This window comes from Galeopterus variegatus, unplaced genomic scaffold, assembly GCF_000696425.1.
Source record: "Galeopterus variegatus unplaced genomic scaffold, G_variegatus-3.0.2 Scaffold866, whole genome shotgun sequence".
Lineage (NCBI taxonomy): Eukaryota > Metazoa > Chordata > Mammalia > Dermoptera > Cynocephalidae > Galeopterus > Galeopterus variegatus.
Window position 1 is genome coordinate 382861 of NW_007726977.1, and position 27549 is coordinate 410409.

General features: G+C 40.8%; 2 protein-coding genes across 2 annotated transcripts in view; both read left to right on the top strand.

The window, feature by feature from the left end:
* ANP32B (acidic (leucine-rich) nuclear phosphoprotein 32 family, member B) overlaps positions 1 to 21111 on the top strand; it is a 25788-nt gene extending 4677 nt beyond the window's left edge. Inside the window, exons 2-6 of the mRNA XM_008573030.1 lie at positions 6941 to 7090; positions 10553 to 10678; positions 15905 to 16094; positions 18171 to 18295; positions 20722 to 21111. Of these exons, the coding sequence (XP_008571252.1) occupies positions 6941 to 7090; positions 10553 to 10678; positions 15905 to 16094; positions 18171 to 18295; positions 20722 to 20838 (708 nt within the window). The 3' untranslated portion in view covers positions 20839 to 21111. The remainder of the gene's footprint in view (positions 1 to 6940; positions 7091 to 10552; positions 10679 to 15904; positions 16095 to 18170; positions 18296 to 20721) is intronic.
* Positions 21112 to 27430: 6319 nt separating this feature from the next.
* NANS (N-acetylneuraminic acid synthase) overlaps positions 27431 to 27549 on the top strand; it is a 35880-nt gene continuing 35761 nt past the window's right edge. Inside the window, exon 1 of the mRNA XM_008573031.1 lies at positions 27431 to 27460. Coding sequence (XP_008571253.1) covers positions 27431 to 27460 — 30 coding nt within the window. The remainder of the gene's footprint in view (positions 27461 to 27549) is intronic.

Genomic DNA, 27549 nt, shown 5'->3' on the forward strand with positions numbered 1-27549 from the left:
GGACCGGGGACCGGCAACGGGATTGCAACCCTCGGTGTTGCTCCCGCGCCTCGCTCAGCCAGTGAGCGGGAACCGGTCTGTATGTGGGATCCGAACCCTCGGGCGGGAGCGCCGTCGCGCTTCCCAAGCGGTGCACTATCCAGTGCGCCACCGGGCCGGCCCCTGAAAACATTCTTTTAAAAGAATAGTAGGGTAGAAGGTTTGAACATTGGTTTAACTCAGAACGATGGAAATTGGTAGGGACAGCAGGAAGTACTTGTCTTTGTACATTTTTGGATTATTTCACTCACTGTTATAGTAATAATAAAATTATTTTTCTAATTAAAATAATTGATAACAATGATAATTCCTCCATACCTTTTCCCCCTCTTATGGCAAAAACAACTGTTACAATTGGGGAAGGTCACCCAGCCAGCTGGTTAAACTGATCTTTTTTTTCAGAGTAGCTGGGAGAGTGGCAAGTGAGAACAAGTTCGAGAGGATTAAAGAGGAAAAAGTCACTTCCATCTTCTCCGCAGCCTCTATCTTCAATCCCCAGGGTTGTCCCCTTGACCTAGAATTTTATGACATATAATTTAAAGAAAGTTTTTGTAGACATTTAGGAATTGTCTATTTAGAACTTAAAATCTGTTTTGTTTTGTTTTTTCCCCCCATAGAAACAATGTTGTAAATGGATGTTATGTCTTCCAGTTAGCTATGAAAAGCCTATTTGCCCACAAAATTTCCTTTTTCAATGAAAAAGTAGTAGAAAGCAGTGCTGTTTTGCTGGTGACTAGAAAACAGATACGAATTAAATAGTAAGTAGTATGGCTTTTTGTTTTTAGTTTTTAAATGTTTACCTTGAATTCATGTTTGAGAAAAAGCAAGTTTGTTTGTCCAAAAGTTTAAGTGTCTATCTTAGAACAGAAGGCCAGCTAACTCTGTCTTGAACCAGAGAGCTCCCTAAGTTGTATGCACAAATGTGCAAGTGCCTGCCCAGCCTCCCCTCCTTAGATAGTAGCGCTGGGGGGACTTTGGGACCTAAGAATAAACTTGGGCCTTTCCCCCTTGAATTAGAACCTATGGCTTTTTCTGGATCTATATTGGGAGGCTGTGGGATTATATTGATCCAGTCCTACCCACTGTCCCAATCACCCTCTTCTACAGCTGTCTTCTCCTTTGCGAGGCAGTCTGGATTCCTCATACCCAAGGAGGAATGGGGGAGAGAGAAGGCTGTGGGGGCCCATTCAGACCCCAGAGTTGATATCAAGATTGTTTTAAACTGAAGAAGTTTGAGATTCAACAGAGGCAGAAAGAAGCCTATTTGGAGCTTATCTGACTAAAAGCGAACACTTCTGAAAAATGAGGACTGACATAAATTCCCTTATTTGAAGTAGCTCTGCTCTCAAGTGTAAACCTACTGTAAATCCCCTCTCTGGGGTAGTTTTACCACCTGAAGAAGACAGAAAGACCACTTATACCAGTATAGACAGACATTGTCATAAACTTTCTTATATCCCATTTGTTTGTCTAAAAATTGTTTGTCTTTCCCAAAGAAACATATTTGCTTTTCCCAAAGGAGTCTCTCCTCTCCTCTCCCTTTTCTTTCCTGTTATGTATATAAACCCCAAATTCTAACCACCTATTTGAGTTGATCATCACTGAGTATGTGCAGTGCACATGTAGATAAACTTTTTCTCCTATTCTGTCTTTTGTCAGTTTAATTTGTAGGCCCCAGCCACTGAATCTAAGAGGACAGAGAAAAAGTTTTTCCTCCCCTATGCCTTAAATGCTGCTTCTCTGCTGTTGAAACAATACCTGACAGTAGAACACCTTTTCCCCAACGTCTTATTTAGATCTTTAAACAGGCCGTTGATGGGGCTTTCAGCCATTCTTGGACAAAGCTGCAAGTGGGGCCCTCCCAAGGTCTCTGCTTTGTGCAGTAATTCCCACTCTGCTCTGTGCGTATTTCCCAGTGGCTAATCTTACTGTGCCTCTGGAGAACTATTCTGGGGTTAGTACACTTCTCTATATCCTCAGCCTTCCCGGAAAAGTCAACAGATACACCTTTTTGCTTAGCTTAGCTGTCTGCCTTACTCATCCCAGTAAATTATATTGCCTCTTACTGGTGGAGAAAATTAAAGCTCTCTCGGGTGTGCATTCCCTGATTTAAATTAAAACTCTTAATTCAATAACAGAGACTCAAATTTGTTTGTATTCTTTCACCTAGCAATAGATTTTGAGGAAACGATCCTAAATATAGAAAAAAAAATTACATAAAAAGACGATATGGCATTTATACTAGGGAAAATTGGAAATGTTCAACAGGGAGGATCATGAAGTGATTTATGGTATGTCCTGTATATATACTTTTTTTTTTTTTTTTAAGAAAAGACATAACAAGTTTTATTATTTAACGTGCTGGGAAGGGGCAGAGCACAGGGGAGATCATAAGAGAGTAGTGTCCCAAATTCCACTGGGGGTTCAAAGCTTATATACCAGTGTTCATAAGATATCCATACACTTTAAATCCTTTAGTCATTAAAAAAAATTTACAAAATTACTTTAAAGCATTCTAAAGAATAACATTTTACCTCACCTAAGACTGAAAAAATATACTATGCATTAACGTGGTTATGCTTATAATAGAAAGTTGGTCCCCTTTATATCTAAGTTTTCTCTGTATTTTATCATCTCAGTCCCCTGCAATCCTGACACAAACCCCTATGCAATACTATTGACGAACCTGTGACTTTTAATCTCTCTTTTTTTTAAAAAAAAAAGATGACCGGTAAGGGGATCTTAACCCTTGGCTTGGTGTTGTCAGCACCATGCTCACCCAGTGAGCTAACCGGCCATCCCTATATAGGATCCGAACCCGCGGCCTTGGTGTTATCAGCACCACACTCTCCCGAGTGAGCCACGGGGCCGGCCCTAATCTCTGTTTTTTTAATAGATCAGTAGTCACGTTATTGAAACTAAGGTTATGTAGAAAAGTCCTCCAGCCTCCCACTTTCCCTCCCTGTAGACATTATTACTGAGAGATTTCATGTACATATAATAGTGAATGTGTGATACATCACAAATGATAACATGTTACACATACATTCTTTTTTTTTTTTAGTAGAAAGATGACCCGTAAGGGGATCTTAACCGTGTGTGTGCGTGCACGTGTGTGTCCCCGTGTGCGTGTGTGTCCGTGTCCGGTAAGGGGATCGGAACCCTTGGTTTGGTGTCACCCGCACCGCATCCCTGTGTAGGGATCCGAACCCATGGCCTTGGTGTTATCAGCACCGCACTCTCCCGAGTGAGCCACGGGCCGGCCCATTACACATACATTCTTTTTTTTTTTTAGTAGAAAGATGACCCGTAAGGGGATCTTAACCGTGTGTGTGCGTGCGCGTGTGTGTCCCCGTGTGCGCGTGTGTCCGTGTCCGGTAAGGGGATCGGAACCCTTGGTTTGGTGTCACCCGCACCGCATCCCTGTGTAGGGATCCGAACCCATGGCCTTGGTGTTATCAGCACCGCACTCTCCCGAGTGAGCCACGGGCCGGCCCATTACACATACATTCTGAACGTTTTTCATTCCACAGTGTGTCCAGGAAATGAGTCCCTTATTGATGGAATTTAAGTTTTCTAGTTTTTTCCATCTTTTTTTCAGTAACTTCTCATGCCTTATTGTCTTAGTCCACTTGGGCTGCTATAATAAAATGCCTTAGACTGAGTAACAAACAAAATTTATTGCTCACAATTCTGGAGGCTGGGAAGTTCAAGCAAAATCAGGGCACCAGCACATTCAGTATCTGGTGATAGCTAGTTATCTGCTTCAAAGATGGTACCTTCTTGCTGTGTCCTCATATGGCGGAAGAGACAGAAGGAACTGGGGCACTCCCTTCAACCTCTTTTATAAGGTCACTAATCCTGTTCAGGAGGGCAGAGCCCTTATGACTTAATAACCTCCCCAAAGGCCTCACCTCTTAATGCTATCACTTTGGGTATTTAGGTTCCATCATATGAATCTTGGGGGGATACCGACATTCAGACCATAGCAATTACTTTATAAGCCTTTCTGGGTGTTTGAAACTAATGCTTTAGCTTTGGGTACACTCCTAATTCCTCTTAAGTCTCCTTTGCAGGACTCCCCCAAAGTTCTATCCTTGGTCCTCTGCCTAGGAATTCCATACTTTCACTACTACCTCTCCCTGATGACTCCCAAATACAGAACTACAACCCAGACCTCCCCTGAACTCTGGACTCACACGTCCAGCTGCCTGTGGATATTTATACCTGGACATCCCATGGAAACCTTAAACTTGGTATCCCACATGGTATTCATTACATTCCCCCTCAAAAAGCTGATCCTTTTTTATTTCCATCTAGGTAAATGGTTCCCAGTTCTCTAAACCAGAACCTCAGTTCCTCTCCATTATCTTCCTTACCCAACAACTAAACCTGCTAATTTCAACTTTTTAACATCTTCACGTACGTACCCCACCCTAATTTTCTCTTCTTGATTTCTGTTCTGCTGTTTAATTCAGTATACACATTCTAACCCATATTTGAACGTTCTATAATAGTTTTTGATGACCCATCACAGTGGTTCAAGTGGAATTTTACCACTTGAGAGAAATGTCTGAGAGGTGATTTCACTCAGTAAATTGGAGAGCAATATTACTAAGACTCTAAATCTTCCTCACTTAGCTTTTGGCATATTAGTGTCATTTTGTATAACATTTTGGATTCATTGTCAGAGTCATAGAAAACCTCCCAACCCAAAAGGGAGCGTCTTAACTGTATTGCAGTATACTGCTTAGGTGGGTGGATGATTGCAGTAGACCTTTTTTTTAATTTTAATGGTTTGTTGGTTTTATGCTTTGCTTTTTTGTTTGTTTTTCAATAGAGAAGAAATACATGCTCGTAAAGACAAACTTAGTATAGATATAAACAAAATAAACAACAAAGATCCCTGATATTCCCCTACTCCCTTTCCCCAGAGGTTACTTTCTGAGCATTTACTGTGTCCCAGGCACTACTCTATACCAACTTCATGAAGTAGGTACTATTATCTCCACTTTATGGGAAACTGAGGCACAGAGAGGTTAAGTGACTTACCATCGGTCACAAAGGTTCTAAGCAGCAGAGCCAGGATTCAACCCCAGGTATCTGTCTCCAGAGCCCAGCTCTTGTCACAATGGAGCCCTTTGAGTTTTCAGATGTGTTGATTCCCTGTCAGAAGAGGGAAGAATGGCACAGGTATCTAGGTCTAGAGAAAAATGGAAGGAAGGAAGGAAGGAAAGAAGTAAAGTTATAATAGGCCCGTGTACATCCTGAATTCAGGGCTTTTGAGGAGGAAGTAGACAGGGTAATGAGAAATGGTAAGGCACTTAGAGTATTGTGGGTATCGCTGACTTCAAATCTGTTTCTGGGGGCCGGCCCGGTGGTGCACTGCTACAGTGCGCTGCTTGGGAAGCGCAGCGGCGCTCCCGCCGAGGGTTCGGATCCTACATACAGACCGGCCGCTCACTGGCTGAGCGAGGTGCAGGGGCAACACTAAGGGTTGCGATCCCGTTGCCGTCCCGGTCCGGTACGGGCGCGACACTGAGGGTTGCGATCCGTTGCCGGTCACAAAAAAAGAGACAAAAAGGAAAAAAAAAAATCTGTTTCCGGGCCAGTCAGTGGCTCTTCAGTCAGTGGCTCACTTGGGAGAGTGCAGTGCTGATAACACCAAGGCCACGGGTTTGGATCCCATATAGGGATGGCCTGTTAGCTCACTGGGTGAGCATGGTGCTGACAACACCAAGCCAAGGATTAAGATCCCCTTTACCGGTCATCTTTAGAAAATAAATAAGTAAGTAAGTAAATAAAAAATCTGTTTCCTTCTCTGTAAATAAGGGGAGGGGAGTGGGTGGTACAAAGAAAAAGGAGTAAGGACTCCAGAATTGATAGCAGTTTACTAGAGTAGCTTCACTGGATTTTGTATGGGAGGATGAAGACATCGTTACCAGCTCCTGTTCTCTTCAGAATATCAGCATCTCCCTTCCATATACATGCTTGATTGATGCTATTAAACATGGTAGATTCACTACAAGAATGCTTTTGTGGGGCAATTAGAACTGTAATTTGCATCACTGCGTAGATCAAAGCGTGATAAAGAGTTTTAAGTTTCAGAGTTTCATTCTTGCCACAGAGCAAGAATGGGGGTAGGGATTATCATGGTAGATGTACACAGTAGATTGTGTAAATATTTAATTATTTATTAAATAATTAGTACTCAGAATCCTCAGAAGTGAAATCCTTGGATGGATTTGAGTTCTGAAAAAGGCTTTATGTCCTAAAAAAGGAACCTAATTTAGTGTCTAACATTTCTGTCCCCCAGAAAGATCTTTCTCATGTGTAACCCATATTTATCTTTGTTTTGAATTAAGGGCTCTTGCATTTTGATTCCTTCCCAGTGTCAAGATAATCATGGTAAAGATAATAAAACCAGAGTTGGAAAGTGTGTTAGTGCAGAAATCTCTAGCAAGAACCTCTTAGTGATCTTAACAGGAAAAGTAAGGCTTTCCTCTTTTCCTGCGGTCATCTCCTGGGCCTTAAGGTAGACTCAGCCTAAAGGGGTATCTCATTCTATGTTTGCGTTTAGATAAAGCTGCCTTTTGGGGAACAAACTTTGGAAAAGGAGTAAGGGGGATAGACTTCGTTCACTTACACCTTAAGAACTATACTTTCTGTTTCAGGACAATAAAAGAGTGTAAATATGCTGTGGAATAACATTGCATCTATGAATCTATTAGTATATTGCTACCAAAGGCCTAATCATTTTTAATTTAATTATAATTGATCTAGGTCTAAGTAAGAGGCTTCCTCATACGTGGGTGTTTTTGCAGTGTATTTATTGTTAGAGTTTGTTCTTTGTTTTCTACATATTTTTCATCTTGTCCCTTTTTTTCTTTGTCATCCACAGGTTCGAGAACTCGTCTTGGATAATTGCAAATCAAATGATGGAAAAATTGAGGGCTTAACAGCTGAATTTGTGAACTTAGAGTTCCTCAGTTTAATAAATGTAGGCTTGATTTCAGTTTCAAATCTCCCCAAGCTACCTAAATTGAAAAAGGTAAGTGCTTTTTTCTTTAACAGTAAAAGGTAATCGTCTGGGAAGGGAAAATGTATGATTTTTACCTGTAAGGAAGCACTTAGTGTAGCAGAAAGCACATGGCCTTTGGAACTGGATAGGTATGGGATTGAATTCCAGCTCTGTCATTTCCTTGATGGGTGATCTTCTGCAAGTTACTTAGGCTCTCTAAGGCTCAATTTCTTCACCTGTAAACTGGTGATACCACTTGACCTTGCAGAATTGCTGTGATGTTTGGAAATTATGCATGTTGGATACTCAGTAGTTATGAAGCACAATTGTTTCGTGAATAATTTATTTGTAATTGTTATAAATTTATTATTATAGTGTTAACTAGATTTTGTTCTTAGTATGATCTGGTTCAGGAACTACAGGTGCCTCCCACTCTTTGTGTTTTATGTCTTTTGACTAAGGGTGAGTTTACTACAGGCTTTCAGATTTAGTCTATGATAATGCAAACTCATTGTGTAATTCTTAATAACTAGGAAGTTTGAAATGTGTTGCGATTGACTGGAAGAATTCAATGTAACAAAGCTCTGTATTTTCCTGTCCTAATTGATGGCCCATTGTTAGTGCTTTACTGGTCTAATTACAACCAATTCTCTATCTCCTCCAATTCTTCCCCCTCCCAAAATAGTACTAAACACTCAAGAAAAGTGTTTTCTCTTGTCCTTGTACATTTAACTGTCACAGAGTCCCAGTTAGAAGAAACTTTGATCCTCTTACACAGCCCCTTTTTTTGTAGGCACAGCAGCAGACCCAGAAATGGTGAGTGCTAGAGCCAAAACTAGAATCCATGTGTCCTAACCCAGTATCTTTTTTACTACATTAGGAGAATGTGTGGTTATATAAGTTGTGTAGAATTCTACACTGTTCCAATATTCACTTTCTTAGGAAACTTAAGTTATCTTTAGGAAAGGCATACATAGACATTTATAATCAAATTAATTAGACAAAGGGCCAGTAAGTTGTTCCTAGAGATTGCTGTTGTCCTGAGAGGGATTTGAGGGGTTTTTTTTTGTTTTGTTTGGTTTTGTTTGGTTTGGTTTGGTTTGGTTTGGTTAAGTATGTGAATTAAAAACTGGAAGTGTTGGGCCGGCCCGGTGGCGCACTGCTATAGTGTGCTGCTTGGGAAGCACGGTGGCGCTCCCGCCGAGGGTTCGGATCCCACATACAGACCGGTTTCCGCTCACTGGCTGAGCGAGGCGCGGGAGCAACACCAAGGGTTGCGATCCCGTTGCCGGTCCTGGTCCGGTATGGGGGCGACACTGAGGGTTGCGATCCGTTGCCGGACACGGAAAAAGACCAAAAAAAAAAAAAAAAAAAACTGGAAGTGTTTATTTGCCTTGACTAGGTAATAAATGCTCAGAGAGCCCTCATGAGTTTCAGGTGACGTTTCTGATGAGATAGAAATGTCCACTTTCTAAATATCTTCTTCAGAGATTCAAATATAATCCTTTTATATTTGGATGGGTTATCAGTGATAGTGGAAGCTCTGATTAGCCCAGTTAAACATAGGATGGCTTTTTTGCATCTATTTGCATTAACTTGATGCTAGCAGATCCCTAGTTTGTGTTTTGTGTTCTGTTTTCCTAGCATCCTAATATATTTTCTTGAATCACTACGGTCTCTGTAATATCAGACTTATACAGAAAAGTCAGACTACCGGTGATCTTTTATATGGGGGCTTTATGAAATTTTTCTGAAGTTTTAAAACATTAATCACTCCCCTTATAGGGCTAATGAGGGGGGTTATAGGGCTAATGAGGGGGGTTATACTTAATGGCAGATTAGATGTTCTCATAGCTGGTAAGGGTTTTATTTTCTTTGTGCTCCAGAGCACAGACTGTTTTTAACAAGAAACAAGTAGTCAAAAAAAAATACTTATACAGATGTCACAGGCTTCCTTAAGTTACATGTTTGCTTCATTTCAAAATAAGTATGCTATTAAATGCTTTGGATTGCCTTGTTAGCTCTACTCTTTAAGATATTCATGTTGAAAAGGGCTGTGTATAATATTCTAACCACATGGTCTAAACAGACCAAGAAAAGTGGTCTCTTTGAGTTACTGAAATCACCAATAAAGCTAACATTTTGAATCTATTGATTACAGACAGACTTGTATTTTTAAATCTAGACCATGACTTAGGTGTTTGACTGGAATATCCTGTTGGAAAGAAAAAAATGTTTTGAAATATTTAGTTTTTCTCTTAACTCCTAAGCAGCTGACTTGAGTTGTTTTTGAAAGTTCCTCTGCTCTGCATCATGAAATACGTTTCATTGCATACCAGAAACTTACATGAAGTTTTCGTGCTGTGTTCATAGCACAGAGAGGGAGGGACGTAGGTTCTTATGAAGCTAGCCTGCCAGGCTTTAAATCATAGGCCCACCCCTGTAACAGCTATGTGATGTTGGGCAACTTACACAATCTCTTCGTGGTTATTTTCCTCATCTGTAAATGGGGTAACACTAGTAATTCTACCTACCCCATAGGGTGGTTGTGTGATCAGATGAGTTTGTGTCTTTCTAGTGCTTTAAACAGTGCCCGGCACTTAAGTACTATGTGTAAGGGTTAGGTACAGTTACCATTGTTCTTGGTACTACATAGAGAACTAGAACCAGCTGTGTAGCCTAAGTTTTTTTCATCTGCAAAAGGAAGAGCTTGAATTAAATGTTCTCCACAGTGCTTGCCAGGCTCTGATTCCTTGTACTCTAAAATTGTAATCATTGGTGAAGGCTCATTTCTTCATTGGGACACTACATGCCTGTGCTACTTGACCTGCAGCTAAGAAATTAGAGTAGGTTCTTAAATACCAGTGCCAGGTTTATGCAAGAAGTTGCCTCAGGGAGCTGGTTTCATAAACTTGAGGCTGTTGCCCCACTCCCTTTCCTGAGGTCATGAAGCTTCTTAATAGGCTCCTTTCTGGGGCCTATCCCACTCCTTTGGCCTTCAGAGATACATTCCCCTGTGGCTTCTAGATGTAGAGCACCATAGTGTATCAGCACTGTCCAGAACCAGATCAGGTTTCCAGTGGGCATTGCCAGCTTTGCTTGGAACTCAATAAGCTGCTCAGAATGCATGGACCATTTACCCTTTCTGGCAGGTATAGAGTATTACAACTTCTCAAAGAGTTCTAATTTGTTTTGATCCACTTTTCAGGTAAGAAAATGAATTCACCGATGTTAGAGGCCAGTTCTCAAGCAAACTGTTATTAGCAGCTGGTTAAGAAAACACAGCACTTCTCACCCTATCCTACCACTCCACCCCCCATGTTGCTGGAATCTGAAAATTACTTATGGATTTAATCAAACAAAATTAACATACGTGCCCTAATTGAAAGAGGTATCATTTGATCTAGATAAGTACTTGTTATTTATAACCCCTTAATGATGTGGTTTCTTTGTGTGTATTTGTGTGTGTGCTGTGTTCATTTTCTCTTGTAGCTTGAGCTCAGTGACAATAGAATCTTTGGAGGTCTGGATATGTTAGCAGAAAAACTTCCAAATCTCACACATCTAAACTTAAGTGGAAATAATAAACTGAAAGATATCAGCACTTTGGAACCTTTGGTAAGTATTTGAGAATTTGGAAACTAGGATATATTGGTCATTTTCATTTTCATATTTCTTTATAGTGGGGGAAATGATTGGGAATAATAATTGAGAAAGTGATTTTTTTTACTTTTTGTAGGAGCCACGATTTTAAAGACCAGGGCCTCTCTAATTACATGTATTCCTGCAGCTTTCTCTCCCTGCCTAATATTGTGGTGGCTGCCTTCAAAAGGGGAATTTCTGGGTTTAGGAGGATTTTCCTGTCCTTTTTAAAATTTATATATTGACTGTAGCCTTGAAACATGTCTCTTTAAATGTCTTTCCCCAGACTGTCTAAACCGTTTTGTACTTTTAAACTTTAATAGAAGAAGCAATGTATGTTCGGTGGCATATCTGAATTGTAGGTGGAACAATCAGGAACAGCTCCAATAAGTTTTAGGTCTTCTAATTCATGATCTTGTGCTATAGCTGGATGACTATTGTCTAAAGTTTTGCATGGAAACCCCAGGATCCTCCTTAGTCTTGCATATTGGGATAAACTATGAAAAGCTAAGTTTAAGTACCACTCGGGTGATAGACTTGCTGTGTGACCTTGGGCAAATCGCTTCTTCCCTCTGGGCCTCAGTTTCCTCATTTATGAAGCAGAGAGGACAATAATCCCTGCCTTACTTACCTCACTTAGGAGTTCTGAGAATAAAATAAGGTAATGTACTTACTTTTCTTTGTAAGTTAGGAAGCTATACTAATGGGGGTCCAGTCTGTGTGGAAGTTGTAGTGGCTAGAAAAGAGCTCCTGGAGGCAGGGGTTAATGCAGGGTGTGGGGTAAGCCCTACAGGCTGTGCTTTTGGGGAGAGGATTACGCAGAAGATAGGGGCTAAATTTGAGGATCCAGAAGAACAGAACCCAAGAGGAAAAAATATTTTTCGCTGTTGTCTATCTTTTCTGATGTCACATATATTAAAATATGTGGATTTCACATCACTTGTATACAATCCTCTTTTGATATTTCGGGGTAAGATGGAGTTAATTTGGGGCTGCTCTTAATGAAGAGGATTTTCTGCCAGAATTCTAGGGTCTTTTCCTTCCTAATCAATAATTGAGACTGTGCTCCAGTGCAGACCTAATCGGCTTTTACTGAGTCTTTTTATTTTTACATTTCATTAAGCGGACCATATTTAAGAGGTGGAAGCTTAGTTTTTCATCTTTGCTCTGTGAATCTTCCCCCTACCTTGCCTTTTTTTTTTTTTTTTTTTTTTTTTTTTTTTTTTTTTTTTTTTTTCCTTTCTCTTTTTTCTTTTCTCTTATAGATATGCCCAGATACTCAGGCTCCCTCAGTTTTACTAATTCCCTTTTTTGCCCCTCCAAACCAACTCTCATTTCCAATGTTTAAGCAGATCCTTTATTGAATTATGCTGTATTCAGAGATACTAATATTTGCCCATTGTATCGTCATATAACCCAGAGAAGAGAGAATGACTGTCCTCTTTTTAGAGATGAACAGAGTTTAGAAACCTTAAATAATTACTTGGGATAAATGGCAGACTTCAAATCCAAGTCCACTGTTCTTTCCACTGCCCTTGGGACCTGTTCTACTCTTTCTACCTAGAAATTTATTCCATACCCAGATTTTTCTAAGCTGGGAATAAGAATGCTTTCCCAGTAAGATGGGCTACACTAAGCCTTTGTTTATTGGCTAATGACAGTCCTATTAATTCTGGGCCACTATAAGCGTAGGAACCCATACCTTTTTTTTTTTTTTTTTTTTTTTTTTTTTTTTAAAGAACAGAGTACCAGGCAGTACCTTTCCATGCTAGGTGACTGGCTATTGCCTAATAATTCTCATGGCCACCTGAGTCCTCTGGTCATAAGAAGCCTTTGTCAGTGTTGTAGCATACAGAGTCGGAACGTAAGCAAGTAGTGTATGGAGGGTTGTTTTCTTGAGTGTTCCTGATCTGGTCAGTAAATGTATGAGGGCCTTTTGGTGGCTGTGAAAGTCGCAGTCTCCCAGGACAGTGAGGGATGAGAAATAATCTTTATTGTATTTACAATTTTGGGAGGATCTGTTATGCCCATACACTATGCTGGGTACATGCTATCTTAATTAATTGTCAAAAAACAGCTCTACAAAGTGGATAGAAATAGCATAGCCCCCCCCCCCCCCCCTTTTTTTTTTTTTTTTTTTTTTTACACTGAGGAAGCTAAGGCTTGGGTGAGGCTGAATCCCTTGTCCAGAGTCACACACACTCTGTGGCAAAGCCACAGTGCTGCACACCAGGGCTATTTGGAAAAGCCTGAGTTCCTGCCATTCTGCTATACTTGCTGTTCAGATGTCCAGAGTCACACACACTCTGTGGCAAAGCCACAGTGCTGCACACCAGGGCTATTTGGAAAAGCCTGAGTTCCTGCCATTCTGCTATACTTGCTGTTCAGATTCCTGGGGATATTAACTTGTAATGAAGTAAATCTAGAGGAGAAGATGAAGGGGGGAAATGTTGGGTACATTTTGTCTTCTGAAAGTATTCTTCAGTGGGGAAAAACACCATCCTCATCCTCATTAACCACATACATTTTGAACACCGTCTACTTTGAGCCCAGTTCTTAAAGTCAATGCAATGATTGTGAATGCCTCTGCTTACTACAGGGACATTAATCGAGAGACAAAGAAGGCATCAATTCAAACTTCCTTGGACACCTTTTTTAAGAGACCTGGGCCATCCAAACCATCCCCCAAAGCCCTTCTAAATTCTAAGAAGGCAAGCAAAATTATTGTTAATAATGTTTAATGTGTATTATGGCTAGCCTACTAGCTTAGGTCAAATTTCTAGTATGGTAGAGTTGTAATTTTTTTAGCAGTATTTACACATTACATTGAAATCCTGAATAATCTGTGTATAGTGTATTTTAAAGGCCCTTTGGACCTTAAAGCACAATTTTACTACTTTAAACAATTCTAGAATACTGCAATAATTTGGGATTTTTTTGTTGCTGTTGTTTACTTGCTTTCCTTTCATTTTCTAGCATACTGTTTGGTATGTACGAATTATGTGATGATGGGTGCTTTTGTCAGGAAGTAGCCAGAAATCTCACAGATTCATATAGTTTAAGAAACAGGAGAGCCTTGGAGGCCCTAGAGGTACTGGAATAATCAATAAAACTAGAGAAAGGGCTTTGGGCATTATAAAGCATTAGATAAATATCAGAGGTTGTATGCATTGTTATGCACCCATTCCTAGGAAATAATTTTGAGATACAAATGGCTTATTCCTTTCAGTGAAGAATTTTTAGACTGAACTTCTTTGGGAAGCTGCCTAAGTTTTCTTATGGCTTTATCTTAGCTGGTGTAGAGTCAGCCTTTGTGAAGAAAGCCAGTATGCTAGCTAGTTGTCTGGGGTGGTATTGTAGCGTTTTTCCCTCTTTGGCAGGAAGTCTAAGCTGGGCTTCTGGAGGTAAGGGCCTGCCCAATAGGGAACCTAATCTGAAAGTTACATGATACAAAAGCAGTTCTCCCTATAACTAGAGAGCCTGAGGACAGCTTTCTTAAAATGTCAGGGAACTGACATGCATAAGCTTGTTATTTGATCCACAGACTCTTGGATCATTATACATTTGTGTTTTGAGGAGTACATTTGCCTGTTACTGTAACTGCTCTGTGTTTCCTGCTTTTCTGTGTGTTCTCAAGGGCTACTCAGTGAGAATTAAAACATGTGTAGGAACCTCTTCCTGGATCAGGAAGATGAAGATTCTTTAAGTGCAGGGCTCAGCATCAGATAGTAGATATATCAGGCTTTGTAGACAATATTGTCTCTGTCACAACTATTCAACTTCACTATGGTTGCACTAAAGGAGCCATACATAATACATAAACAAATGAGTGTGGCTGTATTCCAGTAAATCTTGTTTTACAAAAACAGGCAGTGGCCCAGAATTGGCCAGTGGACCATGGTTTGCCAATCCTTGCTCTAGAACTCAAGATTTCCAGTCATTTTGTATCTCCCCAGAATTGCGTAGATACAGCAAGTCCTGAAAGCAAGGTTTTGTTTTGTCTGCATTTCTTCCCAGGTCCTTGTCAATGTTGTAATAGCTTTCCCACTAAAGCATCAAAGTCTTTTAAGCACCAACATTTAATTTTTAGAACTTATTTTATGCAGAGATCTTCTTAATGTTTGTTTGCAGTTTTTTTAGTGCTTGTTTTCTTAGCAAATACCAAGCCTTTTCTCTTGATTCAGAACCGTTAAAAGTTACATTTATAAAGCTGTATAGTCATATGCACTGCAGGGCTTATTGACCCTATTCTAAAAGGCTCCAGGCTATATAGTCCTTCACATTTTGTGTTTACTTTCATAGGCTACTCCTCCTACCTATAAGGGTTTGCTGCCACTTCCTGTTGCTGTCTCCTGACTTGCATGTAATAGTACCTCTGCCCTCTCAATCTCTTAATTCACCCTTAATAAAAATTTGAAAGACCTGGGATAGAAATACTAGTACACTGATATAACAACAAATGAAGATCTGAGTATGGACATTTTCCTGTCTATTTTGGCTACTCAGAAAAATTTCCTTGGGCCAAGTTTTTAGATCTTAACTGTTTAATATAGATGAAGCTGATGGTTCTAAAAAATTAGGAAGGTATGGTAAAACCAGAAGAATTTTACATCAGAAAAGTCTGACAATCAAGTCAATCTTTTTCCCAAAAATTAAGAAAAGATTGTATTTCCTAAATTTCAACTGAGTCCCCTTCTTTCCCCAGACTATATTGATTCCTATTTTCCCTGAAAATATCTGCATTGCCACACTTTATATTTTATTATATTCCATCTTCTAGTGTTTCACATCTGTGTCCCCAAGTGGAATTCTAAGCTATTTGAGACTGAGGACTATTATAAATCTCTGAATTTTCCCATATACTAGCACCTCAGAGCATTAAAGACTGCTTGAAACCCAGCAAGTTCCTATTGGCCATTTTATTACTCAGATGTTAAAACTTAGCTTCGAACTAAAGTTATTAAAGTATCTGTGCCTGAAAAGGACATAGTTGTCTGGGAGAGTAGATATAAGGAGAGAGGGACTAGTTAAAGTCTAGTAGCCTAACATAAAGATTGCAAAGGACTTGATGTGTTTTCCTATGTAGAAGGCTGAGTAGGTAACAGCTAAGTGAATACAGAGCCTAGAATTTTACCTCTTCTGGAGATGGATTTTGTTGCTTATGTTCCTTTGGTTTAGGAGTTTTGTTTTGATCCTTTTCAGAAAAAGTTGGACTGTCTGAAAAGCCTGGATCTATTTAACTGTGAGGTTACTAACCTGAATGACTACCGAGAGAGTGTCTTCAGGCTTCTGCCCCAGCTCACTTACCTGGATGGCTATGACCGAGAGGACCGTGAAGCCCCTGACTCAGATGCTGAGGTAGATGGTGTGGATGAAGAGGAGGAGGATGAAGGTGAGTGGACTCAACATCCAGTGAACTTGATTTCTTACTTTCAATGGTCCTGATAAAAGTTGCTGAATGTTCTTGCTATTGAGAAAATTGTCTATGCATGTAGGCATTTCATTAAATTTGGAACTAGGACCTCTGTTTAATTTTAATAAACTCTTGGGACATTGAAGCCTTAAAATGATTCAAAATACAGTGAAAATGGTTTGTTAGCAAATGATCGTTCGAATTTTAGCCTAGAGATTATAAGACGGCTTCTGTTCAGCCCATTGAAGAACTCATAGGGTACTCAAAAAAACATGGTCTTATGTCTCCATGCCTTTCTCCTACCTTTCCCCTTTCATAGTTACTGCCTACTTTTCCTTACAAACTGAGCTTTGTTGGCACCTCCAGGAAGCATTTCCTGATGTACACAGCTAGCTTAGGTTCCTGTGCATGCTAGACTACCTGCTTACTTGCTCTTACAGACTTGCCACTGTGCTATTCTTAACTCTTCCTACAGTGCTACAATTATCTTGTTGGGTAGACACTGTCTTTTATCTCTATACATAGGGCTTGGCACTTAGTAGGTACTTGGTATATATTTATTATAGCCAGATATAAATAAAATAGCTCTCCTGCCTTTGGTACATGACTGGAGTTTAAGAAGGTAATGATTTCACAGTATATATGTTAGATTCCAGTTTTCATTAATAAGGGAAATAATCTCTGGTCATACTGTGAAGTTAAAATATTGTTCTCAGTATTTCTAGCAATTGATCAAGGGTTTTTACATACCAGTTACCCTTTTTTATTTTTGGCTGCTGGCTGTTTTGGGGATCCGAACCCTTGACCTTGGTGTTATAACACCACACTCTAACCAACTGAACTAACCAGCCAGCCCCTTATACCAGTTATCTTTAAGAATCTTTTTATATATTTTTTTACCCAAAATATCCCTCCTGATTAACTTGTGTTTTTCTTGCACATGGACTCATTTTACTCTGAGTCACTCTTCTTAGGATAAAAGGTTTCTCACCTCCAAGTGGCTTAGAGGAAGCAGAGCAATTAGTTTTCGTATCAGTCACCACAAAGAAAACTTGGTCTCAGAATTCCTGATGTGGCTGGAGTTCATAGTATTGTTACATTTTAAGCATCTTTTTTCTTTAAACAGTAACAAAAATGACACGTTTCTTGTCCTTGGAGCTTATTATCTACTAAGAGAAGAAACATTTTTAAAGAAAAATCATAATTACAAGTGAGCAAATTGTGCTATAATGGAGAGACACCAGGCGCTCATGTGAGAGCCTGTAACCTGGGATTAGGAGGTCTTGCAAGACTGCCTCAGGAAGTGATGTTAACTAAGATGCAAAGGTTGAGTCTGAATTAGCCAAGCAGAGAGGAAGGGAAGAGCATGTGGAGGCCAGGAGGCAGGAGAGAGCATAGTGAGCTTTGGGACCTAGGAGAAGGAAGAACTGCTATACTAGAGGTCAGCACCTAGTGGTGTGGAGACCGAGCTACCTCTCAGCCTCCTATCCCCCGAGTCACAGCGTTATCATGGGTGTCTCTCAGGTTCCTGATTTGAGCAACTGGTTCTGGTGGTATGTTACCCAAGAGAAGGAGCATGATTTTTTTTTTTTTTTTTTTTTTTTTTTTTTAAACTTTTTACTGTGGGAAATTTTAGTCATTGACAAAGGTAGAAATAGTGAAATGAGCCCCCGTATTCTTCTCATCTCTCATCTTCAGCAATTATTGGTCATTGCTGATCTTGTTTTATATGGACAAACTCCTGTCTACTTCCCCCTTTCTGTATTATTTTGAAGCAAATCTCAGATATTGTAACATTTCACTGGTAAGAATTGTAGTGTGTATCTGGTCCACCAGACCTCTAGCCTCTTGATTTTATGGGACTCTCTTGGACAGAGGGACTGGGCTGTGCAGTACTTGGTAGAAAGAGGATCACTGCGGTTCACGGTCTCCCCTGGTGTTGGTGCAGCCCAGCTTTTGTCCTCTGGATCAGCCTATAGCTCCCCACTACCTTAGCAGATGTGCCCCATGGAGCATCAGGGGTATTTAATTAATTCCTTTTTGTACTATTTTCAGAAGGAGAAGATGAGGAAGACGAGGAGGATGAGGATGGTGAAGAAGAAGAGTTTGATGAAGAAGAGGATGAAGATGAAGACGAAGATGTAGAAGGGGAAGAAGATGAAGATGAAGTCAGTGGAGAGGTCAGTGCAACTTTTCTGCCCTGTGTTCTATATCTAGTCACAACAAAAGTGTGGTTTTTAAAAGTTCTAGAAAGAAAAGGGCCTTCTGAAGAAATCAGTATACTTGTAATAGACTCATATTGTGAATCTGATTGATTTAGCTTTCGTCCCCCTTTTTATAAATACTAAATGGAATGCCTACTGAATGCCATCTGGATACAGTGCTTGGCTCTGCAGGGTAAGTTTTGGCCTTTTAACTTTAGAAGGAAGGAACACATTTAGTATTGAGTAGGGTGAGAAAACTGGAAATGTTGAGAATTTATGGCATGTCTGTTCCTTCATTCTATTGAAGGGAAGTATATGTTTATCAAGTCTGAACTTATTCTTACGTATTCAGTTTAATACAGTAAATATATTGTATACCTGCTATGGTAAAGAGCTGAGTGTGTAAAGTTAAATAAGAATGTTGTCCTGCCATGAAATAGTAGGTAATCTAGTTTATGGAAAACCCAATAATACAATATCTCTGAGAAAGTGAATGCTATAGGAGAACAGGAGAAAAGAGGGGAACTTGACTTTGACCCTCCAGGAGATTTGGGAAATAGGCAGAAAAAGTTAGCTGTCATCAAAAAGCATTTTGTCGGGCCGACCCGGTGGCGCACTGGAGAGTGCGCCGCTTGGGAGCGTGGCGGTGCTCCCGCCGTCGGTTCGGATCCCATGTGGAGACCGGTTCGCGCTCACTGGCTGAGCGTGGTGCAGGCGCAACACCGAGGGTTGCGATCCCATTACCGGTCAGTAAAAAAAGACAAAAAGGAAAAAAAAAAAGAACAAACAACAAAAAGGCAGAGAACTAGTCTAGATTAAAAGGGACTAAAGAGTATAGTAGCCAAGTAAAATGCATGAAGCCGATCCTGAATTTAAAAAATAAAATAAACACATTTTAAGATGATTTAGGAAGATTTATTTGAATTCAGAGTATAGTAGATATATTCTGGAATTGTTAAATTTCTCCAGTGAGAAAATCTTATGGTTTTATAGGACACTGTCCTGATTCTTAGGAGATGAATGCTGAAGTATTTTTGAGGTGCAAAATCTTAACTTTCATATGTTCAGCCAAAAAAATGAATGTTTAGGAAAATAAAGTAAATATGGCAAAAGTAAATATGGTAAAGTGTATTCTTTAACTTTTCTATAGTTGAGATTTAAAAAGATAGCATCAGCCTGTGAGAGGGTTAGAGAGAAAGACTGTGGGTCTGTCTCATGCATATACCTGGCCATTCAAAAAAATTAGATGAAAACTTCCATTATTTAGAATTTGATACCACTGAGAAGAAAATTAAGTGCCCTTGACCCTAGTGGTCTTCACACGCATGCACTTGTATAGTTGTGTCATCTGTGCTGGCGCAGCCCTCTGCTACCACAGCAATTAATAGTACCTGAGGGCAGGAGGCCTGGTCCATCCTCAGTCCCCATGTTTTAAATGTGGGTTTGACTCCATGATTTGGTTTACTGCCAAGCATGAGATTTCTGTGTTTGGAGTTCTTTCATAAAAAGGATTTAATAATTGGATCATAATTTTTCAGGATATACAAATAGTGTCTTTCCAGTTTTATCAGTATTATTTCTTTCCAACAACTAGTACTACTGAAATAGCTGCAGTTTATTTAATGCTCATTGAATACAGATTCTTATGGTTGTTTAGGTCTCGGGAAAACAAGTTGTTAGTTGTACTTTCCATTGGTTCATATTTTCTCAGCTTTTGCTCTATGCCCCATACTGGACTAATTTTACACTGGATATTACTCTGGTTAGGGCCTGGTCACTGCTTTCAAGGAGCTTTTTGGAACATAGATTTAGCTAATTTCATTAAAATACCTGTGAATTTTTATTAGTTGAAAAAACAGAATTGTGTATGTCTCTGTCTCAATACATAAATATTAAGAAATCCGTTTTTAGTTAATGTTAATTTGCTACAATTTGAATTTTAACCATGTTGTATGCTAACTACTTCGTGTGTCTCATTTGATTCTCAGAATAACCCTTTCAAGTCAATATCATTGTCCCCATTTTACAAAGAAACAAGGCTTACAGAGGTCGTGGTGTGCCCAAAGTTACTTATAAACAAGCGTGGCTCAAAAACAGACTAGCTAACTCCAGAGTTTTTACAATGCATTTTAACAATTGCTAGATGTCTAATTGGTGGGGCCAACAAATTAAGAAGAATAAGAAACATTGGGAAGAAAACTTAAGATCGAGAAAACTGGGTTAACTTTGCCATGTGAGTTGAGGTGCTGCAATGCATTTTGCCCTTCTTGGCTCTGTGGTCACCACTTATACTTGCTTTTAATTAGTGCCTCTTAGTCAGTAACTGTTAAATTGATCAAGTTTGCATCTTTTATCAGCCAACCATCAAAAATTTGTCATTTCCTCCATTATCAATAACCTAGGTAAAATGTCTTTCCAATGGTCTCAAAGCCCATTTGTGTTATTGTACAGAGGAGGAAGAAAGCGGGAAAGGTGAGAAGAGGAAGAGAGAAACAGATGATGAAGGAGAAGATGATTAAGACCCCAAATGGCCTGCAAAAACAGAACTGTTCAGTATTGGTTGGACTGCTCATGGATTTGGTAGCTGTTTTAAAAATAATAATAATAATAATAAAGGTAGCTGTGATACAAACCCCAGGACACCTACCCACCCAAAGAGCCAAAGAATAGTTCCTGTGACATTCCACCTTCCTCCATTTAGTCCCTCTTGGTAATCCACCACCAAGCTTGGGGACTTTACCCCAACAAAATTGTAAGCGTTGTTAGGTTTTCGTGTAAGACTCTTGCTGTAGTGTGGATAGCTGTGATTGGTGAGTCAACTGTCTGTGGCTACCAGTTACACTGAGATTGTAACAGCATTTTTACTTTCTGTACAACAAAAAAGCTTTGTAAATAAAATCTTAACATTTTGAAAAAATAATAAATAAATGTCTTACTTTAAGGAACACACGTATGTGGGGGGGATTCTTATCTCTCATCTATATGAGGTCTGTTTTTCTATGCCTTTTTTTTTTTTAAGTGAATTTTACATTAGGACATATTAAGTGACAACTGCCAAAAAAGTATTTTTAAGAATTTAAGTGAAAGAAACACATTACTCTTTGGCAAAGTCTAGTCATATGCTTACATTTTAAAATTAGACTGTACACTCATGTTAAAACATACTAATGAACTGGTTTCTTTTTATATATATATATTAGTGGGTTATTGAAGGGAAATTCACAAGTGTGTAAGATCTTTGAGCATTTAAATCTAATTCTTTAAATCTAATCCTTTGAGCATTTAAATCTAATTCTTTACGACTGTGGGCGTAAATGAGGTAGATTTTTTAAAAATAATGTTCACAATTGAATGCTCTGGAGCCCCTGAAAACCAGTAAAATAATGTTAGGCTCAAGTAATAACATTAATTGAGAAAAAAGGATAGTGTAAAGGAAAAGGCCTTAACCACAGTCTTGGGAGATCTGAATTCTAGTTCTGGCTCTGTCACTGTGACCTTGCATTGCACTCTGGGTCACCTCTCAGTCTGTAAAATTGAGGGGGTGTAACCAAATGGCTTCTGAAGTCTCTTGCAGTGCTGATGGTCTGTGACCCTTGCTGACAGGAAGGTCTGGGGGGAAAAATGGGTTTTGCACAGAGGCTGAAACATGTAGGGTTTGACTGACAGGTGAACAGAGTATGGCTTGTTATCAAGACAGGCGTGCTAAGGAGGAATGACATGTGAAAAGCCTCACTGAGGAGTGGGTAGGCATTGCCTGAGGTCAACTTATCTTTTCCAGAAGATGGAAATTTTCTCTATTCTTACAGATCTTAAAGGAATTTGGGTGAGGGGAAGGATATTGTGCAGTCTATAGTCAGTGGTTCAACCATGTAATGAAAATAGATACATGACTATATTGTCAATAATAGTTTTTTATAGTGGAAGATTTGAAGGTTGTTTTAGTAAATTTTAGGCATGTAAAAGCGACATGAAAAATTATAATCTAATTTGAATTTACAGCTAGAAAAAGTTGTGTAGTCTCAGTGGAGCCCCCAAATTGTGTACTGTAAAATTGAAGTCTCCCATATACCTTAAAGTGGAGCTTATTTTTTGCAAAGGAAATTCAAGAAAATTGAATTTCATTTCTGGTTAAGTGGTGTTACTTTGTTTTCCCTGACCACAAGGCCTTATATGCCATTTGGCAAACCCTCGATACATTGTAAAATGGTTTCTTTTATAACCCAGGTGTTCTTAAGGTTTTTCATATGTTCTCAAATATCAAACATGGTAACTTTGGATGGTTATTTTTCCTGCTTTTCCAAATTTGTAGAACTTTTCAGTATCTACGGAGCACCTAGGATATGCCAAGCTCATTGGCTGGGCAAGAGGGAGGAGGATTGGATTAGAGACAAGTCAGCTTGGTGCTCATAGTCACTAGTAAGGAAGAGAAAACATGTAAGTGCTATTTTCTAGGACCTAGGAATAAGTGTTAAGGTAGTCCAGAGGCTGGAGAGGTGATGTTCAAGTAGGAGAATCTGGGAAGTTTCCTAGGAAGGGAAAGTATTTGAGATGCATGTGCAAGGGTTTAGACATAGGAATGGAGAAAGGGAGAGAGGATCATGATAAGCAGAGGTCAGAGGTAGGAAATTGCTGAGTACATTTAGGTACAAATTGGCAGATCTGATAGAGAATGAGACAGGAATGAAAGGTGAGACTGGAGAAGTAATCTGGGTTCTCCCAGACAGCCTTGAAGGTTGAACCTTTTCTTGGGCATTTACCTTGTGTAAAATTTCAGCTTGACCTACATATAGCCAATGAGGATGTTTAGGGAATTATCAAGCCAGGACTTCATTTTGATCATGTTTTTCTTTTAAAATTAGTTTACCTGAAGCCTTTGACATCATTCTGTTCTCTGGTAGAGGCTTGAGGCTCAGCCACCCTGGGCTAAAGAATATAATATTTTCAGAGAAGTAAGGTTTTGGTGATGAGGTCACAGAACAGACCATATTTTTGGAGTTGTCTCCCATCAGAAGGAGAACTACAGTGAGTGGGTTTGCTTCCAGCTCTTGCAGCAAATATTTGAGATATAAAATATCCAAGCATGGTGGGAACTGTTATAGGCTAGATGACCCCTGGCTAGTTCTTGCGTGGTTATTAGAGGTGTGTTCTACACACACAAATGTGTGTGTGATATATTGGTGTGCTATTTGGAGCTATGGTTCTATGCTTTAAAAGGTTGAAGCCTCATTGTAGAAATGGGGAAACAGGCACGGGAGAGGGGCCAGGACTACCCCAAGAGGAAAGAACCTAACCTGGAAACCATGTGGCCTTGTTTTCAACAGTGTGCCCTTGCTCGAGGAGCTTCACTCCTGCTCCAGGAATCTAGGCCCTGAAGAGTGACTGACATTGCTGACCTGGAAATGCAGAGCATCTTGTGTACCCCTCCCACACCACTACCTAGCAACCCTCCCATACCACCACTACCAGGGCTCCTAACTAGGACATGCTGAGGGATAGGGATAGGAGGGCCCAACTGTTTTCATGACTGGCATGCCTATTTGGGCTACACTACCCTAACACCAGAGAAACGTGAGACAGACCACAAAGGAGGTCTACCCTTATGCTGTGACCTTCCATTTTCTCCAGCCCTTCACATTGTGCTGACATCAATTTTAATGAGGCTGATGATATTGCTGTGCTGACAGTTTGAAAAGGGAGTCAAGTTACTAGCAGACTTAAGCTTCGGCCGGCCAAACAGTTGTGCTTGAAACCCACCAAGGTTGCAGTGACACGGTGTGGAAGTTCTTCCCAGAGCCAATTAGGTCAGCTTGATAATCTCTGCTCAAATGGGTATTTTATAACTTGGTCCAGAGCTGTTGGGGTGGGCATATGGAGAAAAAATAACAGTTTGAGTTACTCTGTGTCTGATTAAGGGGACTTGATCCCTGGCCAGGAGTGGGTAGGGGTGTGTTTGTTCACGACAGCACTGCCCCCACTGCAGCCCTGGGGGAGGAGGAGTGAAGGTGTGGTTAGGGAGACCCATACTGAGAATCCCAAACACCTGTGTCCTAGCCCTAACCCTGACCCAGCCACCAAGTGGGATTTGACCCTCCTCAGTCACTTCCCCTCTGTGAGCCTCTAGTTCCTCAACTGAAAATCTGCAAGTGAGTGTGCAGGTGGTCCAGCTGTACAAATCCCGATGTACACTGCAAGTTCTAACCAGCAACGGGGATGCTAGTTGTTACTCGTGCTGTTACTCCCAGTTACCCTCCTGAGGAGTAGGTGAGGGTTTGGGCTAGTGAGAAATGTCAGACCTGTTCTTTTAGGCTGATGGAATAGAAAGGGATAGACCAGTGGCAGGAGGCCCGTGAGGGGTTGTTAGAGTTAGCTGGGCAAGGCCAGATGAAGGCTGCATACCTCGCACTGACCCCAGGTAAGTGAGGTGTACTCCGGAAACTACAACAGGAATACTAGTCAGTCAGTCAGATGTCTTCTAGTAGCATTACAGACTCTCGTTAGCATGAGTGGAGTATAATGTCACTAACTAGGGGGCACTTCCACTTGAAGAAGGAATAAGGGAGCAGATGGCCATTTTTTGAGAAGGATCCTCTTAGTTCTCAACCTCACTGCCAAATAATAAACTAACATTTTATAGCTGTGGAAACAAGCATTCAGAGGTGAACTGCCGTGCTCAAAGGCATGTGGCCGGTACTGGCCAGCCAGGTTAGCTTTCTGACTCAACTCTGTCTGAACTTGAACCCAAAGCTTCTGCTTTTTGCCATGTGTTCCTCCCTAGGGCCCTCTGGCTCCTGGCTCTTTTTTTTTTTTTTTTTTTTTTTTTTGGTGGCTGGCCGGTATATATGTCTGAGCCCTTGACCTTGGTCTCATCAGCACCATGCTCCAACCAAGTGACCTAACTGACTAGCCCTCCTGGCTCAGTTCTTATAAGAAAGTTGGTGAGCCTACTTCCTCCTTAGGCTGGGAGCAAAGTAGACACTAGCTAACAAGACCCTGTTGGTTCCAAAGATTCAGGGCAGAGTGAAAACAAACAGCCAAGTTTTCAGAGTTGGAACCATAAAATGCTCAGGAATGCAGGCAAGCAGGGAGCACTATAAATACTGACAACTACCACTCTTTGTTTTTTGGTTTCCTTGCTTCTATAGCTACCCAGTGCCCCCACAGCTACCTGTCCAAATTCTATCTACAGCCACCCTGCCAAGTTCAGGCCTGACCAGCTACTGTCTGACCTGGCCTGCGCCACACTTCTGACAAAAGAACTGATGGCCTCTGACATGCCGTGGCACACTATTGTTTATGCGCTCTTTCATATCCATATTGTTCAAAGGAGGCAGTGTGAGGATTCTGACCCCCATCTTTCAGGGTAACTTCTTTCCCTGCCTTGTGCTATTTCCAGGGGAAAGCTGGGGGTGAGGGAGCTAACAGGACTGCTGGGACCTAGTCCATTTGACTTGGAGAAGCTCATCTCAGAGTCCTTTACATGGATGGGAACTGCTGAAACCCACTCTCCACAATGCAGGTGCTTCAGCAAGTGGGAGACAGGAGAGGGAAAGAGAAATGAGGCTGAGGAAATCTGGCTTCCATGACATCTCCCCCTGGGTCTGCATTAGGGACCACCCGAGAGCCCTCCCCCCACCCCCTGACCCCAGGATCTGCACGCAGCTGGCTCTCATGCAGCTGTTGGCTCAGGAACTTCGAATGACCTCCCAGTGCCTGCAGAGAGCTCCTGGCCTCAAGTCCCACCACAGCCTGCTCCCATCCCACATTCCCAGCCTTCCTTTCTGCTATGGTCCCCACATGCCCTACCTGGCCATCTGTACATTCCTGCACGTTTCCCTTTGACTTTCTTCGTGCTGCCTCCTCTAAACACTTGTCTTTCATCTCATAGGCACAATCCATGCCCACGTTCAAGAACTAGAACAAAGGCATTAACCCCCTGATGGCCTTGCAGACAGGAGGCTTCCTTCCCTGGGTCTCTCGTTTGATGTTTGATGACCTTGATGACTCGTGCTTATGGTCCTGGTGCTGTCTGGTCTGCTCCGTCTTGTCTCCCCCACCAAGGGTCTGAGTCCCTCCACTGGGCCTGGTACCCTGGCACTCAGTGACTGTTTCCTCAATGACCAAATGTGTTAGTTTCTCTGGACTTCTGTAACAAAGCACCACATGCTGGGTGGCTTAAACCACAGAAACATTTAGTCTCAGTTCTGGGGGCTGAAAGTCCAAAATCAAATTGTTGACAGGGTTGGTTCCTTCTGAGGGCTGTTCCAGGCCTTTCTCCTTGGCTTGTAGATGGCCGTCTTCTCCCTGCATCTCTTCACATGGGGTTCTCCTTGTGTGTGTGTCTGTGTCCAAATTTCCTGTTTTTTTAAGGATACCAGTCATCTTAAATTATGGCCCACTTGGCTGGCCAGCTGCCTTACTTCGTTAGAGAGTGGTGCTGAGGTCAAGGGTTCAGATCCCTGCACCAGCTAGCCACGAAAAAAAATTTTTTAATTAAAAAAAATGAAAATTAGGGCCCATCTTAAATGACCTCATCTTAAATAATTACATCTGCAACGATCTTATTTCCAAATAGAGTCATTTTTCTGAGGTACTAGAGGTTAGGACTTCAACATATGAATTTTGGGAGGACACAGTTCAAACCATAACGGGAAACAAATGAATTGTGAAAACCTCTGGACACAGAACAGCAGTCAGGTTCTTAAATCCTCCCACACTTGGGTGTTTGAACATAGCATGATGTGATTAAAAGTAGAACCTGGAGGGCCGGCCTGTGGCTCAGTCGGGAGAGTGCGGTGCTGATAACACCAAGGCCACAGGTTTGGATCCTATGTAGGCATGGCCAGTTAGCTCTATGGTTGAGTGTGGCGCTGACAACACCAAGCCAAGGGTTAAGATCCCCTTACCGGTCATCTTTTTTATAAAAAAAAAAAAAAAAAAGTAGGACCTGGGGACTCAAGTTGAGAGTAGAGTTTGCCTCCTATCAGTTTTGTGATCTATGTAAGTCGGTTATTCCAAACTATATTTCCCTTTCAAACTATTAATTCACGTTATCCTATTTCCCTCCCAATACCACAAGAATTATTATTTTATTTTAAGAAGCAGAGGGCTAAAATGGCAGCAGATGATACAAATGAATACAAAGTAGGCTGGGGTCCCAAAAATCAGAACCCACCAGTCTGAAGCTCACAAAGTTGGTATCTCCAGATACCCATGGAAACTTCTAACATGCA